This window comes from Anarhichas minor, unplaced genomic scaffold (assembly GCF_050575085.1).
Source record: "Anarhichas minor isolate MPS153535 unplaced genomic scaffold, ASM5057508v1 ptg000021l, whole genome shotgun sequence".
Taxonomy (NCBI): Eukaryota; Metazoa; Chordata; class Actinopteri; order Perciformes; family Anarhichadidae; genus Anarhichas; species Anarhichas minor.
This window is the reverse complement of record NW_027466467.1, coordinates 1224541-1244930: the sequence shown is the minus strand read 5'-3', so window position 1 is coordinate 1244930 and position 20390 is coordinate 1224541. Positions and strand designations below refer to the sequence as shown.

The 20390-nt window shown below is 41.1% G+C and overlaps 3 protein-coding genes across 3 annotated transcripts; all 3 read right to left on the bottom strand.

The window, feature by feature from the left end:
• Window positions 1–7217: 7217 nt before the first annotated feature.
• Window positions 7218–8597, bottom strand: LOC142954667 (zinc-binding protein A33-like). Its single transcript, XM_076095824.1, has one exon. It carries the CDS (start codon window positions 8595–8597, stop codon window positions 7218–7220), a length of 1380 nt encoding a protein of 459 aa, XP_075951939.1.
• A 2867-nt stretch (window positions 8598–11464) lies between these two features.
• LOC142954685 (nuclear factor 7, ovary-like) lies at window positions 11465–12844 on the bottom strand. Its single transcript, XM_076095860.1, has one exon. It carries the CDS (start codon window positions 12842–12844, stop codon window positions 11465–11467), a length of 1380 nt encoding a protein of 459 aa, XP_075951975.1.
• A 5908-nt stretch (window positions 12845–18752) lies between these two features.
• LOC142954701 (zinc-binding protein A33-like) lies at window positions 18753–20132 on the bottom strand. Its single transcript, XM_076095887.1, has one exon. The coding sequence runs from the start codon at window positions 20130–20132 to the stop codon at window positions 18753–18755; it is 1380 nt and encodes a 459-aa protein (XP_075952002.1).
• Between the last annotated feature and the right edge of the window lie 258 nt (window positions 20133–20390).

The following is a 20390-nucleotide window of genomic DNA, read 5'->3' as shown; positions in this document are numbered from 1 at the left end:
GAGCCCCCCCTCCGTCCCATGTGGGCTGGACTCTGCACGAGACCCTCGTCTGAGCTGAAGGAGGTTCTGGTGAACCTGCATGATGTCGTTAAACACTTCATTTCACGTCTTCCCTGACTAAAGCTGATACAATGATGAACCAAGTAAGTTTAGAAGTAGCTGTGACAAATCCATACTGTCATTTTTTAAAATGGTTAGAATTCTACACTGAAGTCGAGGCTCCAAAGAGCTCATGGTGGTGAGGAGTCAAGGATTTGAGTTTCAGAAGCAGGAGAGCAACAGGGAGTCCCAGCAGCATGCAGTCCACCATGTGAAGACCGGTGAACATAATATGATTCGCAACTATCACGTCGAGGGCCGAGGCGAAGCTAAGCCGGGATGTCAGAACATCTGCAGGACGAGTGACTTCAAAAGCAGCAACTAAATGTTTTGTTGACGTCGTTGTTTTTCTGTCACATTTGAACAGAATTCCATTCTGTGGGAGTTGAACGTGTGCATGAGAGAGGAGGAGGAGTAAAGGGTGACTGTGAGTCATTTCACATCAGACTGGGCTCCAGGGAATGGGAGCCTTCTCTGTGCTGTGGGGTTGATAGTTTGTTGTTGTTTACCTTCACGTATAATTAGTTTCACACACACAAACAGGCAGAGATGCACTACATAGGAAAAGGTGCTTTCCTCAAAGAGAGATACACAAAGCGGTGCATGCATGCAGTCATATGACAGAACAATACTCCAGAGCATGTTTGCATTTCAATGTAATCAGGTTAATGATATTAATCCTTTGTTTCAGTCAATTTGCTCAAATCGACTCTGTGACCGAGAGCATAGTTCTAGCTGACGCTGCATAGATTGCTGTAAGAACACAAAGCATTATTATTATGATAGACGGTGAGATCACATTCAATTGTAATTAAAATTCATGTGTTTACATGTGAGATGCGGATTGTAACTGCGGCATGAAAATGGGGACAAGCTGTGCTCCGAACATCAAGTCTTCTGGGGATGAAAAGCAAATACGTGTCCAGCTGAGAGACAACGGTGTAAACAAGAGATAATCTACTTTTATCAAAGTTATAATCCTGCAGATATTTGTATGAAATCATTCCCTGTTTTTGAAGCCCATGTATTTACATTCAGTAATTACCTCTCTGTATAAACACTGTTTGCTGCAGTATGAAACTGAACTTGATGTAACCACACCTGTCTCCAAATCAACCAAGACTGGAATCTGACTTCAAACACATGAACATAACGTCATGATTTATCAGAATAGAAGCGTTTTCCATACGTCTGATGGAGAGCAATTTGTTGGCCGATCCTGCTAAAGCTGTTGATTGCTGAGCCCGTCACCGACAAAAACACGCAATTCGAGAAAGTTTAAGAGCATTCTCAAGACGTGGAGAAATAAACGATGTAATGCCGCAAGCAAGTTTAAAGTTCCCTTTTCTCAAAGCATCAGCGCACCAAACAAGTACAAATACCTTCGAATATGATTTAGAGAACAAGTCATTTATACAACTAAAAGTGCACAACCTAAACGTGTGTTCTCGTTTGTACAAAAGTGTTAATGATGAAATCCCAGTGGTGCAAATGGAAAAAAAGAAACAAGGAACTAGAATTACCGCCTCACGGTTATCACGTTTCACTTTACTGCCCAAAATGTCATCACTATTGTTCTATTATGTGAAAAAAGTCCTAATTAGCAGATGTCTCTGTATCTATATCTAGAGTTATGGCCACAAACGTGTTTTTTGAGGTCACAGTGACCTTTGAACCCCAAATTCTAAACAGTTTGGTGGATGTTTGTTGAAGAAAATCCCTCCAGGCATTCCCTTTGTGTGAAGAAGTTCACAAGAATGAACCACAAAGACGTACGTGAGTGCGGACAGACGGACAAAAATCCAAATCCCTCTGGTCACTGCCGTCGCCAGTGCTGAGGCATTAAAACAAGGACTTGCATTTGAATTGAGCAATTCTGCTGTGAAATAGTTCAATATAATGCCATCTTCCTGTGCCCTTTGTGGGAGGAGGTGTGCTCTTTATTTAACAAATTACATCTTTTCTCATTATCCACTGTTTTCCCCTGTGCTCTTGAAGTACAATTCTACTTTTTGGACTGGCTGATAATGCACTGTCTTGTTACTTAATCACACAATTGATTAGTGCTCAGAGGGCAGTACTGGCAGCGAGTCAGAACTAGTGAATCTGGTACTTTTAAGTGAAGGGATACATCATCCACAGCCCCAGAGAGCGGTGTTTCCATTAAAAACAAGTTTCAGCAGTGGTTGTGCCAGAAGGCAAACGGCATACATCGCCAGAATCACAGTATTTGCTCTACAGTTAATAATTGGATGCCCTGTTCTGTATCGTAGAGATTCAGTCCTTCTGTCCAAGAGTGTTGAGGTAAAGTTTATTGTAGGCTGTGATGTATTTCAATGTTGCTTCGTTGATATGAGACGGCCACTTGTACGTATTGACACCATTTGAGGTCCCTGAAGGTAACGCTGCCTCCTACAGAAGTGCACTCTCAAATATGTTCTGAGGGAAACTTGTTTTCTTGGATCACGGTCGCAGTTTTAAACAGCTTGAAACACGAGGTTACCGTTGTGAATTTCAGCCAAGCAAAACAAAATAATTACAAACCTACTTTGAAAGCTACAAAACGACTTGCTAAGGTTTGTAAAATGACTACAATACTGACACAAGACAAGACAAAATTGCAACAAAAGTACTTGGTTATGTTTAACAAAAGTACTTGTTTATAATTAGGCAACACACATACTTGGTTATCTTAAAGCAACAAAAGTACTAGATTATGTTTAATTTACAGAAGTCCTTCAGACGGGACAGGAACAGCAGTCTCCTGTGAAAGCCCTTTTGTCCATAGATTCATTTTGAACTTATTTGTAAAAAGTATAAAACAAATGTTTTTCACGACCAACGTAAGTCACAATGTAGTTTTGTTACATTGGAACATTATTTTTACGAGACAGGGCTAATGAAATAAATGATGATGAAATCAATCTTTGTTTGATTATTTACCTTCGTCATCCAAAGGTATGTTTTTAACATCCTTTTGTAAGTGTTTCTCTGGGATTGTTGCCTTTTATATCCATAAAGACGTAGCACAATGCATCATATCCTGAAAACTACGCCCGTCAGATGGGAAAGCAATTAGCGCCACAATATGCAACCACAGGTTGATGCCATGGGACCTGAAAATACTTTTTATAATTTTCCAGATTGAAATTGTCTCTGTGAGTATTACAAACTGCTGTGTAGGTTTGACTTGTGATAAACTCATTAACCTGTAAATCCAACTTGACCTCCTGGATTATATTTCATGTCTCACCTGCAGCTTAAAACAATGCAAAGCATTTCTTTCAACATTTCAAAGGTCATGAGCTTCGTAATGACATGGAACTTGGACTAACTGACTTCGATTCCTATTATACAAACTATTTACTGACTGGCGTTTATCCTACGATTGACATTGACTACCTATCAACACGTAACTAAAGGACAGCCTCACAAAGCCACTAGCACGGCTGCAGACTCTTGGTTTTGTTTAATATCTAACCGATGTCATTAACCATAGAATTTTTCTGAAAATAAGAAGTAAAAATGTTGGCCTTTCTATGCAATATCGACAGTAGAAAACTATCAGGAAACGAGAGGAGGGAGATGGGAGATGAAATGCAACGGTAGGACCTCAACTAGGCTCAAACCAGGGACCTGGTGGTCACATGATCAGTGTTGTAACCCTCAGACCACCAGGACGCCCTGTTGGAGTTATATTCTGTTCAACTCATACAACCGATATAACCAAAATGCATCAGAGCCGCTCTTTGTCGAGGTCATTTTGTCGTCTCTACAGAATTTTGGTCTGCATTGTCGTTTGTTATTCTGAGAGGATATTGTTTCAGCACATAGTACAGTGCTGTAGTATCATCATGATTATGAATATGCGTGATTATCCATGCGTGCACGTCAGTGAATTCCTTGCCTCTAGTTTCTATCAGCCCTCTCTTTCTCGCTCTCTTTGCCCAGCTGGATTCTCTTGTAAAGACATTTGAAATTAATTTCAAGCCTCAATGAATGCAAAGACTTCTCCGGCTGGGAATCTGTGTCTCTGTTCTGTAGATTCTCGAAGCAGACTAAGGGATATGCATCTAACAAGGTGCCTGCCAGATCACTGCCTTTACCCCTCTGGCATGGAAGCTCCAGAGTGACTAAACAGAGGGTGAAAGCATGGATATTTTTACATTCACTGCTGTCAGGACCTGGGTCTTCATGTCCATGACAGCTAGCTGGCCACATCAAGGTAACTACTACAGGACAGATGGGAAAAAACAGGAAAGAACATCAAGACAAGATGATGTAATAATAAAGAAAAAAATGACTGGAGGACAACTATGTAAATAAAGGAAAGAAAGATTCGGGGCAAATGTGTGCTGCAGGTTATATAGAATTTGTGGCAACTTGCATCTATTTCATTCTAAATTCACTGAGGCCGCATTCAGACTTTAATCCAGTTTCAAAAAGAGATCTTTTTCATTCAAAAGGAGCCATTGTGTTTATGTTTTCATTTTTTGACGCTGAATAAAGTTTCACAAAGTGTCCTGCACAGTTTTGTGGGATCATCCCTGAAATGCATTTGCAATAAGGAGAGAATCACACCCTGTTAAAGGCCTTTACGCACCGGCGGATAATCAACAAAGAAATGTGAATTACTGGGCTCCGAATATTACATGTTTCTGGCTTTTATTGTGAAAAGTAAAAATGGAAGGAGTGGATCTGGTTTGTGCTGCCTTAAACAAGATTGAAAGGAGTAATTAAGTACACCGTCTCTGTTCGCACTACGGAGCCGCATAGTTTTGTTTTATAATCCTCATAAATATCGGCCCAACTCAACCCCTTCCGTACAACTTGATTGGTTGATGCCTCTATTCGCAGGAAGCTCAGACAAAACAATCTTGTTTTTGTTGCTTTTTTGCTGCCTAATATTTGCTTTCTGTGTGAAAGTTCTTCTGACGAAAACGACAGTTAGAAATATTACATTTACACGTGAATCAATCTCTCAAAAAAAAGGCATCAACACTTGCTGAAACCCCACACTGACTGCAGTCTGCGGCATCTGTTTAATAAATACACTTCATACAGAATGTTTCAGGGCACCATGTGTCATATCTGACCCTGAAAAAAACAAATGAATCTGAAGAGCGAGAGGGAAAAAGATGAAAACAGATCTAATATCTGAGGGACATGTTTCCAATCCTGGGATATGGGCACAGAGGGGGGCCAGGGGACAGACAGTAATCTTAGGGAGAGATAAAGGTTGCAAAGAAGGAAGATAAGTAATGATGTATGTCAGGTCCTGGAATTGGACTAATAGAAGAGACTGCATGCCTTTATACCTGAGGGACGCAGGCCTGTCTGAGAACAGGAGAGCTCACGGGCGATGAGGAGAGCGGATCGCAGACAAACAGAGAAAGAGAAAAGGGAAGGCGAAAGAATGGAGAAAGTGAGACAGGATGAGGGAGACACAGAGAAAGAAGGTTCATGTGGAAAAACAATGGTTTGCTTGGATTACTTTCCCCACTCACAGCTGTCAGCTGCAGACCTAAAGGGTCCACGACAGTTTCACGTCTGATAAAACATTTGATCTTTGGACTGCGACGAGATGAGAAAAGTGAGAGAGAAAGAGAGTGAAAGCGTGGTCATAAAACAGATGGGACGAGTGATAGGAATCTCATAAATCCTTGAGACCAGAGAGCGAGAGAGCAACAGACAGCATTAGTGAACGAGTGAAAAAGAGATCCAGTTAAAGAGCGAGAGTGGAAGTGAGGCAGTGGAAGTGAAAGAAGATTCTAAACCCAGAGAGACAGAAAAAGAGTTGATATAACATATTGTTTCTTGGTCTGAAGCTGTTAACAGACCTGCATGCCATATAATTACATACCTTTGTACCTAATGAGAGGACAGATGGGAAAATAATGACATGACAAATCATGTGATCTCTAAGCAATCCATAGACGTCAGCGCATCGTCAGCATATTGCTGTAACCCTCACAAAAACAATCCTGCCCAGTTTCTTGTTGTAACCAGAACATTTTCAACTTATCATGTTTGAAGAAGTTAGTTTTATTGAGCAACGTTTCAGAATGTTTCGTGGTATAGGAAGATATCGTGATGTGTTGTAATAACAAGAAAGTTTCTTGTGAAAATGTAATAATTTGGCATCTAAAATGTCAGAACATGAAAAATATTGTTTGAACGCTGAACATTTTCTCTATAACAGAAAATGTTTTGATATTCTTTTAATTTTTGCATTATCATGGTGGCAGCAATGTGGTGCCATAGCTTTACGACCAGTTAAGTCCAACAAACCTAAAGTAGGGCTAAAGGCAAACTTCTAAATGTATAGTATAAAAAAAGAATAAAAAAAACAGGAACCAAGTCAGCATTGATGTTCATAATAGTTAATGTTCTTAAGTCACCAACATTACGTGAGGTGTGAACTCAAACAAACACATTAAAGCTGACATGCCCATAAAACGTCTCTGACTAAATGACAAACAGCAGAATTCAACTGATGGTAACTGATGGAGACAGAATCAGTCTCTCTCTCTGACATCAAATAGAAAATGGTTCATTTATTTGGAAAATGTATAACATAATTCATATAATGTAAACATTTCACAGTTATACATTGATATCAGGAAACTTTCAAATCTGGAGTAGATTAAAAAAAATCACTTTTTCTTTCTGAACAATTATGCAGTGCACAATCAGTTATTGATTATTTCTACTTTATTTGAATCATCAGCTTCCACAAAGTGATTGCTGGTCTTCATGGCTCAACGCACACTATTCAAAATATTAATAAAAGAATAACAAAAATGTTAAATGACACAGTATCCATAAAAAGGAAAAGGGTAAACAAACCAAACAAAGACCAATGAAAAGATAAAGATAAGACAAAACATTAACAATAAATTAAACTCTTTGGAAGTACAGTATGAGACCGCATTAGGACAAGGGCAGCTTTAATACATACTGCACACTTAAACATGTTTTTTGAGCAGTAAACAAAATGATAATCAATCAATGCTGGTGTTATATTGTCATGTCTTTTTATAAAAATGTATAAAATATTTACAAAAACTATAATATTTCATAGGTTGGATATAGTAACGTCTTTGTCTCTAACTGCTCTATTCAACTGTCGAACAGACCTTCAGTGGTAATATCTTTAGTTCATGAGGAGAACCAATGGTTGGAAAAAGTCTCTCAGTGAAAGTGTGTGTGAAGGTGTGTATGTGTGTGTTAGTATCAGGATCAGAGAACGACAGCTTTCCTCTGTTCCAGTCCAGATTCACTCTGACCCTCTGGAGCTTATTCTGCACTAAGATATCAGTGAATGGAGCTGATGGTGACCGTGCTGAGTATTTATCTTGATAGAACCATATTGTCCATAATCCAGACACTATACATCCCTTCCTCTGGACAGACTCTGCTAACACACCCAGTTTCCAGATTGTATTGTCTCCTACCTCGACATCCCAGCTGTGAGTCCCTGAGTTAAATCCCTCAGAGCCCAGAACCGAAGGAAAAATATCAAACCTCTCTGGATTATCAGGAAGCTGCTGTTCCTCTCCTCGTCTCACACTGGTCAGATCTTCAGAAAGGATGAGTCTTGGATGAGCAGTGTTTGGGTCCAGAATCACAGGAGTGTAGGAGACCATGTCCTTCATCTTGTTCCAGATGTTGAAGGTCAGGTTGCCCAGGTGTTTGGCCTCGTCTATCAGAGCTCCTGAGAGCAGCTGTGGATCCTCCAGCAGGGGGCGCTGCTGGACTCTTTCCACTGCAGCCTTGTAGTTGTTCAGGAATGAGACGTCTTCAGCTCTCAGCTCGTCCTCTGTGGCTCTGACTGTGTCTGAAAGAGCTGCTATCTCTCTGCTCAGAGCCTCCATCTTCTCCTTCATCATCTGACTCTTCTGCTCCTCTTCCTCCCTCAGTGCAGCCATCCTGGCCTCCTCTTCCTCCTCTAGAAACTGGTGAAGCTTCTTAAACTGCTCCTTAATCTGCCTCTCTGTGCGTCGGGCCTGGACCTTCATCTGTTCTGTTGTTTGATCAGACTTCACTTTAACTTCTTCATAAACCTTTAACTTCTCCTTTAAGGGCTCCAGAGTTTCCTGAAGGTTCTTCTTGTGTTGTCGAGCAACTTCATCGATGGGTCTGAATCTGTGGTCGCTGTGTTTCTCTGAATCTCTGCAGACGAGACACACTGGCTGCTGATGGTCCAGACAGAAGAGTTTGAGTTTCTCAGAGTGCAGACTGCAGAGAGGCTCTGAAGCTCTCTGATCTCTCTCCTGTAAGAAGGACTCACACAGGTTCTTTAACACCAGGTTACAAGGTGGTTCAAACTTTGAAGATCTTCTCTTACAAACTGGACACTCCTGAGTTGGTTTCTCTCTCCACCAGCTCTTCAGACAGTCTTTACAGAAGCTGTGGCTACATGACAGAAGAACAGGATCTCTGAAGACTTCATGACAGACCGGACAGCAGAGATCCTCCTCTGATCTGGAAGACATTTTGTCTCTGAGTAAAACTGAAAACACAGAAAGTACATCAGTCATGGCTCCTGTTCATGGCAACTTATATATTTACAATTAATTAAATTAATAATGTGACATGAACACACACATATGCTTTTATAGACTTTATATATTTTATGTGTGAAGCATGTAGAAAAAGAGTGATGTATATTATATAGGACTGATTGGTATATATTATATAGACACAAACACAGTCCTGTCTATCTCGACGACAACATGAAATACAGTTAATTAGTGCTACATTTCAGAGAATGTTTTTATTGACATAATAATTTGACGTCTGCAGCTGTTTGCTTTGTAAAGTGCAGTCAGGATTAAGGCAGTTGAATTAGATGAAGCTGATAGTCAGTAAAAAAACATGGATGTCATTAAGTAATGCGGTTAGAACAGAGCCTTAGACCCACTGAAATCTACTTTCTCTTTGAGTCCTGTTTTTAGTCAAACTCACATTCAGTGTGTGGAGCGTCAGCAGGTTGAAGCAGCAGTGTTGTAGTTTTCCTCTTTTCTCTCCTGTAGCTGAACTCACTCAGAGGAAGTTGTTAGTTTGGTCTGAAGGTGAATCTGATCGTCTCTCTCTCAGTCTGTGTCTCTCTAGTGAGGAAGAATCACAAACTGTTTCCTGGTTTGTCTCAGGTGAGGGGTGGAGCTTTGGCACACCTCCTCTGATGAATTGCTTAACTGGCCTCACCTGTAGACAGGGGTGTGTTTCCAAACCACAGATTCACTGCTGGATAGGTAGACTGATGGTGTCAGTGACAGCAGCTATGGAATATCATTAGAAATGGAACTCTGAATGTGAAGGGCTACAATAGGACATTTTAGAAAAATGGCATCAGAAGTTTACATCAGGAATAATGTTATTCACTCTACCGACATATCAAGGATATGGATGTGGCTTCAACTGTAACACGAGTGTTTCATTCCAAAGTAGTGATTAATTGCTGGATATGTAGACTGATAGCGTGCAGCAGCTATGTTTGTGTTGGTCTCGTGTACCCCTGTACACGAATTGTCCGTTTTTTCCGTGTCACTCGGGATGACATTACGTTAAAAACGAAAAACAGGATTAGGGCAACAAAAAAACTCTGTTTGGTGTAGAAAAAGCATCATGGTTGGGCTTAAAATAACTAAGAACAGTTAGGTTTGGGCAACAAAACCACAGAATTAGGTTTAGGAAAACTGTCACGAACAGTTTGGTTTAGACGATAAAAACCACGACCATAAAACCACAATGTGGTGTCAAACACCGGTCTTTTGATTGAAAATTACAAATTACATATTTTCTCATTATCCACTGTGCTCTTGAAGTACAATTCTACTTTTTGGACTGGCTGATAATGCACTGTCTTGTTACTTAATCACACAATTGATTAGTGCTCAGAGGGCAGTACTGGCAGCGAGTCAGAACTAGTGAATCTGGTACTTTTAAGTGAAGGGATACATCATCCACAGCCCCAGAGAGCGGTGTTTCCATTAAAAACAAGTTTCAGCAGTGGTTGTGCCAGAAGGCAAACGGCATACATCGCCAGAATCACAGTATTTGCTAAACAGTTAATAATTGGATGTCCTGTTCTGTATCGTAGAGATTCAGTCCTTCTGTCCAAGAGTGTTGAGGTAAAGTTTATTGTAGGCTGTGATGTATTTCAATATTGCTTCGTTAATATGAGACGGCCACTTGTACGTATTGACACCATTTGAGGTCCCTGAAGGTAACACTGCCTCCTACAGAAGTGCACTCTCAAATATGTTCTGAGGGAAACTTGTTTTCTTGGATCACGGTCGCAGTTTTAAACAGCTTGAAACACGAGGTTACCGTTGTGAATTTCAACCAAGCAAAACAAAATAATTACAAACCTACTTTGAAAGCTACAAAACTACTTGCTAAGGTTTGATAAAATGACTACAATACTGACACAAGACAAGACAAAATTGCAACAAAAGTATTTCATTATGTTTAATTTACAAAAGTCCTTCAGACGGGACAGGAACAGCAGTCTCCTGTGAAAGCCTGCTCAACGCACACTGGTCAAAATATGAATAAAAGAATAACAAAAATGTTAAATGACAGTATCCATAAAAAGGAAAAGGGTAAACAAACCAAACAAAGACCAGGCACAAGGAGAAATAATTGTACCAATGAAAAGATAAAGATAAGACAAAACATTAACAATAAATGAAACTCTTAGGACAAGTGCAGCTTAAATACATACTGCACACTTAACCCTCCTGTCGTGTTCAGGTCAAATCTGACCGATTTACAACTTTAATTAATCATAAATATTGTGTTTTACATCCGATTGCCTCAAGGCCTCATGATATCCTCCACACTAGGCATTTGAACATATCAAACTGCTGATCACCACTTTCATTGAATTTTTAGTGGTTTAGTCAACTTTGTAACACCCATGGTGTTCCCGGTCAAAAGTGACCGCCATAGGAAATGAATGGGAAACACTAGATTATGTCCATTCATCAGATGGAAAACAGCCCTATACACACACACACAACCACCCCTCCTCCCATACATACATACACACACACCTGTGTGAACACCTGTTCACAGCCCCATATACACAGTTGTACACATTTCAAACTTCAAACAAAAAAATCAGGTGTTTGTTATGGGAACCCATCTCTATACTGCGCTTATGTGTCCATCCCCCGACGTGAACCACACCGTCCAGACTAAACAATGTTTCATATCTTCTCACTTTCCCCCTATATAAACCTTTATTTGTGCCTTGCTCAAATTTATATTATATTTATTTACAAATAAATTATATTTACAAAAACTATAATATTTCATAGGTTGGCTATAGTAAACCTATTTGTCTCTAACTGCTCTATTCAACTGTCGAACAGACCTTCAGTGGTAATATCTTTAGTTCATGAGGAGAACCAATGATTGGAAAAAGTCTCTCAGTGAAAGTGTGTGTGAAGGTGTGTATGTGTGTGTTAGTATCAGGATCAGAGAACGACAGCTTTCCTCTGTTCCAGTCCAGATTCACTCTGACCCTCTGGAGCTTCTTCTGCACTTTGAGAACAATGAATGGAGCTGATGGTGACCATGCTGAGTATTTATCACTACTGAACCATATTCTCCATAATCCAGACACTATACGTCCTTTCCTCTGGACAGACTTTGCTAACACACCCAGTTTCCAGTATGTACTGTCTCCTACCTCGACATCCCAGCTGTGAGTCCCTGAGTTAAATCCCTCAGAGCCCAGAACAGAGAAGTATTCATCAAACCTCTCTGGATTATCAGGAAGCTGCTGTTTGTCTCCTCGTCTCACACTGGTCAGATCTTCAGACAGGATGAGGTTTGAACCAGCAGTGTTTGGGTCCAGAATCACAGGAGTGTAGGAGACCATGTCCTTCATCTTGTTCCAGATGTTGAAGGTCAGGTTGCCCAGGTGTTTGGCCTCGTCTATCAGAGCTCCTGAGAGCAGCTGTGGATCCTCCAGCAGGGGGCGCTGCTGGACTCTTTCCACTGCAGCCTTGTAGTTGTTCAGGAATGAGACGTCTTCAGCTCTCAGCTCGTCCTCTGTGGCTCTGACTGTGTCTGAAAGAGCTGCTATCTCTCTGCTCAGAGCCTCCATCTTCTCCTTCATCATCTGACTCTTCTGCTCCTCTTCCTCCCTCAGTGCAGCCATCCTGGCCTCCTCTTCCTCCTCTAGAAACTGGTGAAGCTCCTCAAACTGCTCCTTAATCTGCCTCTCTGTGCGTCGGGCCTGGACCTTCATGTGTTCTGCTGTTTGATCAGACTTCACTTTAACTTCTTCATAAACCTTTAACTTCTCCTTTAAGGGCTCCAGAGTTTCCTGAAGGTTCTTCTTGTGTTGTGGAGCAGCTTCATCGATGGGTCTGAATCTGTGGTCGCTGTGTTTCTCTGAATCTCTGCAGACGACACACACTGGCTGCTGATGGTCCAGACAGAAGAGTTTGAGTTTCTCAGAGTGCAGACTGCAGAGAGGCTCTGAAGCTCTCTGATCTCTCTCCTGTAAGAAGGACTCACACAGGTTCTTTAACACCAGGTTATAAGGTGGATTTGACGTTGAAGATCTTCTCTTACAAACTGGACACTCCTGAGTTGGTTTCTCTCTCCACCAGCTCTTCAGACAGTCTTTACAGAAGCTGTGGCTACATGACAGAAGAACAGGATCTCTGAAGACTTCATGACAGACCGGACAGCAGAGATCCTCCTCTGATCTGGAAGCCATTTTGTCTCTGAGTGAAGCTGAAAACACAGAAAGTACATCAGTCATGGCTCCAGTTCATGGCAACTTACATATTTACAATTAATTAAATGAATAATGTGACATGAACACACACATATGCTTTTATAGACTTTATATATTTTATGTGTGAAGCATGTAGAAAAAGAGTGATGTATATTATATAGGACTGATTGGTATATATTATATAGACACAAACACAGTCCTGTCTATCTCGACGACAACATGAAATACAGTTAATTAGTGCTACATTTCAGAGAATGTTCTTATTGACATAATAATTTGACGTCCACAGCTGTTTGCTTTGTAAAGTGCAGTCAGGATTAAGGCAGTTGAATTAGATGAAGCTGTCAGTCAGTAAAAAAACATGAATGTCATTAAGTAATGCGGTTAGAACAGAGCCTTAGACCCACTGAAATCTACTTTCTCTTTGAGTCCTGTTTTTAGTTAAACTCACATTCAGTGTTGTTGGAATCTGACTATATGGCTTCGACATGTGCTGACAACAAACAAAGAGAGAGTCGGGCCTTTCCTTTTGCAAACAAAGTTTTCATCCTGATTGTAGTTTGATGAGCACCAAACCCCCAACTCTGAAGAAATTCACATTAGGGTGTGAGTTTCCTCCCCCCAAATGCATCTCGTCCAATGAGAGCAGGGATGCCGAGGCGGGACCTCCGGTAAGACGACCCTGCTCCCTCAAAATCTATGCGTTCCTGAGGTTACCTGAATGCACCACTGCAATCTAATTGGCCGAGGGCCAAGACACCCCAGGACCCCTGTGGTTCAGCCACCTTTCTACAAAACCACCAGCAACCCCCGCCTCAATGCTTTTTCCTTCGACCTCCGTCGAGCTAGGGAGCACACGCAACGTTGTTCCCCTTTTTAATCAAAACCTAGGTTTAACAGTTTATATTCGCTGGCCGAATTCACCAAACTGTCTATTTTATCTTCGTTCGTATCCACGAAGCGAACCCCTTTTTGTTCCTGCAGAAGTGAAGAAGCAAGACTTCTTCAGAGAGAGAGAGAGAGAACTTCCACTCTCCACCAAGCGCCTCGTTTGCTCCGGTCATAAGGACGCGAAATTCCCTTATCCAGACGAAGCGATTCTCTCCCACCGAGAGAACACCTCCCGCGGCCGCGCTGCCTGAGCCCACCGAAGCTCAGAAGGACCCCCCTCAATCACCACGATTGCATCGTACCGTAAGGCGAAATAGATTCTGGGCAGAGTTGGAGAGAGTTTCATTTGTGTTATATATTATCTTGTTTGTGTGCTTAAAGTACTGTTCATTTTTATAACGTGGTGTATGCTTAATAATCGTCGACACTAACGGTTGCTGAGATCGTTGGGGTTGTGGAGAAGTTAGTGTATTTCATGCTACCGTGATCTGTGTTGAGCTAGCCGCCTCGTGAGGTCGAAGTTGCTTCTCATCAGTTCAGGAGGTCAAAACCGCCGGCTGAGACAAAGAGTCGCGGTTCTTGCTCCCCTGGCTGAGAGAGCAATCTTCCGTAGTCCCGCGCGGAGGATCTTAATCTCTTGTTTTATTTCATTTTGTTTTGTTCCTTTCCCTTCTCTTTTACTAATCCACACACACACATATAGCTTTGAGCTAATGTAGCTACGTGCTAAACGGCTACCGGCACGTATAGACGCCGGGTCTCCTGTTGGCTATCCGCCATTTTGAGTCTCGTGCATGAGAGACGTCACCACGTCCCAACCACGTCATACTTCGCTGAGCTGTTCCCTCGCTCCTCCCCCTACGCACACATACATACACGCACACACACACTACATGTACACACACACTCCCCGCCCCCTCTTTTCAATAGTCTGTTGATTTTAGATAGCGTGCTCATGAATGTATAGTTGTTGTTAGTTTAGATATTAGTTGACTAGATCATTAGTATTAGAATGTAATAAAGTCTGTTATATTTTAAAGAGCAGCTGTCTGTGATTACTTTGTGTTGAAGTTGAAGCCACAGCTTTGTAATGAAGGTAAATCTTACCGTCTGTCTGTCGGTGAGTCTCTTCACTGAGAACTGAACAGTAACAAACTGTTTCCTGTTTGTCTCAGATGATGTCATGTAAGGGGCGGAGCTCTCTCAGCCCTCTGATGTGTTTCATCTTAAAAGGGAACAGATGAATAAGATCCATCACTCTGCTCTGAGATCACGTCTTTATGTCAACTTAACTTTAACGGAACAAACACAAAGAAAACACGACCAGAGTAAATTCATGTTCACTGTTTCTGTCAGTTTTTACTTTGTTTGTTTTAATTCATGTTAAAGAAAGATGAGCAACATGACAAAGTCACCACTGTTATCACCTGTTGAACCACAAATAAAGCATTAATCATAACTTCAAATATACTCATATGAACTCAATAATAGTTTTATTTCATTAATATCTTCTGGATGTTCTCATTAGATTAATCTGATCGATGAGATACTTTGAAATGTTACTGAAATTACTGGATTTCAAAAAACTAAAATGTTTTCCTCTTCCTAAACTGATATTAAAACAATGTTTTCAGGATATTTTGCAGATATTTTACTGATGTTTAAAACATGTTTTGTTTTAATTGAGTAAATGTATTTAATTACATTCCACAGCTTTTGGCATCGATACATTTAATTACTGTTTTTCTAACTGTAGTCAATGAAAGTGAAAACAGTTGTGATGTATTCTGTTCCTACTCAATATAATACCAATCACTGTTAATGTTTGTAACATCACAATTCATTAATAATCTGGAAGCCATTTAGTCTCTGAGTGAAGCTGAAAACACAGAAAGTACATCAGTCATGGCTCCCCTCCCTCCTCCACTAACTTCACTGTTTTTAGTCAAACTCACATTCAGTGTGTGGAGCGTCAGCAGGTTGAAGCAGCAGTGTTGTAGTTTTCCTCTTTTCTCTCCTGTAGCTGAACTCACTCAGAGGAAGTTGTTAGTTTGGTCTGAAGGTGAATCTGATCGTCTGTTTTCAGTCTGCGTGTCTGGCCAAGTCCCAATGTCCCCCCTGAACCCTCAAACCCTGAACCCTCAAGGACTTACTGACGTCACCTGGTAAGTGGGTGAGTGTGAGGGCTTGAGATGGTGTGAATAGCAATGGGATAACACTTTGCTGCAACATATCACGTTACCATGAAAATGACAAGAAATATGATGTATAATTGTGTGTATTTATTTTATACTTTGTACTCCATGATTTGAATGTCTTCCAGGCTCTTTCCTCACAAGATGAGAACTTCATATAATCTATTTACTCGTTTTGTCAAAACAGCTTCAATGACAAAATCAAATATTTGATGAATGAATAAATAAATATCTGATATCATGTTTATTTTTTGTTCCATCTTTAACCCTTAATGTTTCTGAGTAAATTTAATATGAGAGGCTGAACACACGTGAGCCGTCCTCTTTGTTTACCTTTATTTTTGCGTCCACTGGTTACTCCGTGTTTAACGTCACATTGCAATGATTTTTGGGTAACTCCCTTACGGAAAGGGTTCATAAAGGGCTCAAAATGTCTGCGAGAGAGCCTCAAACACTTGACGATTTGACAGTGGGACATCCCTAAACCCTCACGGACTTCGCGGGAGCGCGCCTCAAAGTCCGTGAGTCTGTAAGGGGGGACATTGGGATTTGGCCTCTCTCTTTAGTGAGGAAGAATCACAAACTGTTTCATGGTTTGTCTCAGGTGAGGGGTGGAGCTTTGGCACACCTCCTCTGATGAATTGCTTAACTGGCCTCACCTGTAGACAGGGGTGTGTTTCCAAACCACAGATTCACTGCTGGATAGGTAGACTGATGGTGTCAGTGAGAGCAGCTATGGAATATCATTAGAAATGGAACTCTGAATGTGAAGGGCTACAATAGGACATTTTAGAAAAATGGCATCAGAAGTTTACATCAGGAATAATGTTATTCACTCTACCGACATATCAAGGATATGGATGTGGCTTCAACTGTAACACGAGTGTTTCATTCCAAAGTGGTGATTAATTGCTGGATATGTAGACTGATAGCGTGCAGCAGCTATGTTTGTGTTGGTCTCGTGTACAGGGACACGAATTGTCCATTTTTTCCGTGTCACTCGGGATGACATTACGTTAAAAAACGAAAAACAGGATTAGGGCAACAAAAAAACTCTGGTGTAGAAAAAGCATCATGGTTGGGCTTAAAATAACTAAGAACAGTTAGGTTTGGGCAACAAAACCACAGAATTAGGTTTAGGAAAACTCACGAACAGTTTGGTTTAGACGATAAAAACCACGACCATAAAACCACAATGTGGTGTCAAACACCGGTCTTTTGATTGAAAATTACAAATTACATCTTTTCTCGTTTTCCCCTGTGCTCTTGAAGTACAATTCTACTTTTTGGACTGGCTGATAATGCACTGTCTTGTTACTTAATCACACAATTGATTAGTGCTCAGAGGGCAGTACTGGCAGCGAGTCAGAACTAGTGAATCTGGTACTTTTAAGTGAAGGGATACATCATCCACAGCCCCAGAGAGCGGTGTTTCCATTAAAAACAAGTTTCAGCAGTGGTTGTGCCAGAAGGCAAACGGCATACATCGCCAGAATCACAGTATTTGCTAAACAGTTAATAATTGGATGTCCTGTTCTGTATCGTAGAGATTCAGTCCTTCTGTCCAAGAGTGTTGAGGTAAAGTTTATTGTAGGCTGTGATGTATTTCAATATTGCTTCGTTAATATGAGACGGCCACTTGTACGTATTGACACCATTTGAGGTCCCTGAAGGTAACGCTGCCTCCTACAGAAGTGCACTCTCAAATATGTTCTGAGGGAAACTTGTTTTCTTGGATCACGGTCGCAGTTTTAAACAGCTTGAAACACGAGGTTACCGTTGTGAATTTCAACCAAGCAAAACAAAATAATTACAAACCTACTTTGAAAGCTACAAAACTACTTGCCAAGGTTTGTAAAATGACTACAATACTGACAAGACAAGACAAAATTGCAACAAAAGTACTTTATGTTTAATTTACAAAAGTCCTTCAGACGGGACAGGAACAGCAGTCTCCTGTGAAAGCCTGCTCAACGCACACTGGTCAAAATATGAATAAAAGAATAACAAAAATGTTAAATGACAGTATCCATAAAAAGGAAAAGGGTAAACAAACCAAACAAAGACCAGGCACAAGGAGAAATAATTGTACCAATGAAAAGATAAAGATAAGACAAAACATTAACAATAAATGAAACTCTTAGGACAAGTGCAGCTTAAATACATACTGCACACTTAACCCTCCTGTCGTGTTCAGGTCAAATCTGACCGATTTACAACTTTAATCAATCATAAATATTGTGTTTTACATCTGATTGCCTCAAGGCCTCATGATATCCTCCACACTAGGCATTTGAACATATCAAATTGCTGATCACCACTTTCATTGAATTTTTAGTGGTTTCGTCAACTTTGTAACACCCATGGTGTTCCCGGTCAAAAGTGACCGCCATAGGAAATGAATGGGAAACACTAGATTATGTCCATTCATCAGATGGAAAACAGCCCTATACACACACACACAACCACCCCTCCTCCCATACATACATACACACACACCTGTGTGAACACCTGTTCACAGCCCCATATACACAGTTGTACACATTTCAAACTTCAAACAAAAAAATCAGGTGTTTGTTATGGGAACCCATCTCTATACCGCGCTTATGTGTCCATCCCCCGACGTGAACCACACCGTCCAGACTAAACAATGTTTCATATCTTCTCACTTTCCCCCTATATAAACCTTTATTTGTGCCTTGCTCAAATTTATATTATATTTATTTACAAATAAATTATATTTACAAAAACTATAATATTTCATAGGTTGGCTATAGTAAACCTATTTGTCTCTAACTGCTCTATTCAACTGGCGAACAGACCTTCAGTGGTAATATCTTTAGTTCATGAGGAGAACCAATGATTGGAAAAAGTCTCTCAGTGAAAGTGTGTGTGAAGGTGTGTATGTGTGTGTTAGTATCAGGATCAGAGAACGACAGCTTTCCTCTGTTCCAGTCCAGATTCACTCTGATCCTCTGGAGCTTCTTCTGTACTAGGAGATCAGTGAGTCGACCTAATGGTGACCATGCTAAGTATTTATCTTCATAGAACCATATTCTCCATAATCCAGACTGTATGTCTCCCTTCCTCTGGACAGACTCTGCTAACACACCCAGTCTCCAGTATGTACTGTCTCCTACCTCGACATCCCAGCTGTGAGTCCCTGAGTTAAATCCCTCAGAGCCCAGAACAGACCAGCGTTTATCAAACCTCTCTGGATTATCAGGAAGCTGCTGTCTCTCTCCTCGTCTCACACTGGTCAGATCTTCAGACAGGATGAGGTTTGGATGAGCAGTGTTTGGGTCCAGAATCACAGGAGTGTAGGAGACCATGTCCTTCATCTTGTTCCAGATGTTGAAGGTCAGGTTGCCCAGGTGTTTGGCCTCGTCTATCAGAGCTCCTGAGAGCAGCTGTGGATCCTCCAGCAGGGGGCGCTGCTGGACTCTTTCCACTGCAGCCTTGTAGTTGTTCAGGAATGAGATGTCTTCAGCTCTCAGCTCGTCCTCTGTGGCTCTGACTGTGTCTGAAAGAGCTGCTATCTCTCTGCTCAGAGCCTCCATCTTCTCCTTCATCATCTGACTCTTCTGCTCCTCTTCCTCCCTCAGTGCAGCCATCCTGGCCTCCTCTTCCTCCTCTAGAAACTGGTGAAGCTTCTTAAACTGCTCCTTAATCTGCCTCTCTGTGCGTCGGGCCTGGACCTTCATGTGTTCTGCTGTTTGATCAGACTTCACTTTAACTTCTTCATAAACCTTTAACTTCTCCTTTAAGGTCTTCAGAGTTTCCTGAAGTTTCTTCTTGTGTTGTCGAGCAACTTCATCGATGGGTCTGAATCTGTGGTCGCTGTGTTTTTCTGAATCTCTGCAGACGAGACACACTGGCTGCTGATGGTCCAGACAGAAGAGTTTGAGTTTCTCAGAGTGCAGACTGCAGAGAGGCTCTGAAGCTCTCTGATCTATCTCCTGTAAGAAGGACTCACACAGGTTCTTTAACACCAGGTTACAAGGTGGATCTGACCTTGAAGATCTTCTCTTACAAACTGGACACTCCTGAGTTGGTTTCTCTCTCCACCAGCTCTTCAGACAGTCTTTACAGAAGCTGTGGCTACATGACAGAAGAACAGGATCTCTAAAGACTTCACGACAGACCGGACAGCAGAGATCCTCCTCTGATCTGGAAGACATTTTGTCTCTGAGTGAAGCTGAAAACACAGAAAGTACATCAGTCATTGCTCCAGTTCATGGCAACTTATATATTTACAATTAATTCAATTAATAATATGACATGAACGACCAAATGTCACACTTTTTTTTTTAACACACACAGGCTTTTATAGACTTTATATATCTTATGTGTGAAGTAGGGCTGGGCGGTAAACCAGTTTTAATTTCCCGTACGATATGAATTTTTCATATACCGTCATACCGGTGCACAGCCAAGGC

What these genes read in the sequence shown, in the direction of transcription:
- LOC142954667 (XM_076095824.1), bottom strand. Translation starts at nt 8,597, where the DNA reads ATGTCTTCCAGATCAGAGGAGGATCTCTGCTGTCCGGTCTGTCATGAA.
- LOC142954685 (XM_076095860.1), bottom strand. Translation starts at nt 12,844, where the DNA reads ATGGCTTCCAGATCAGAGGAGGATCTCTGCTGTCCGGTCTGTCATGAA.
- LOC142954701 (XM_076095887.1), bottom strand. Translation starts at nt 20,132, where the DNA reads ATGTCTTCCAGATCAGAGGAGGATCTCTGCTGTCCGGTCTGTCGTGAA.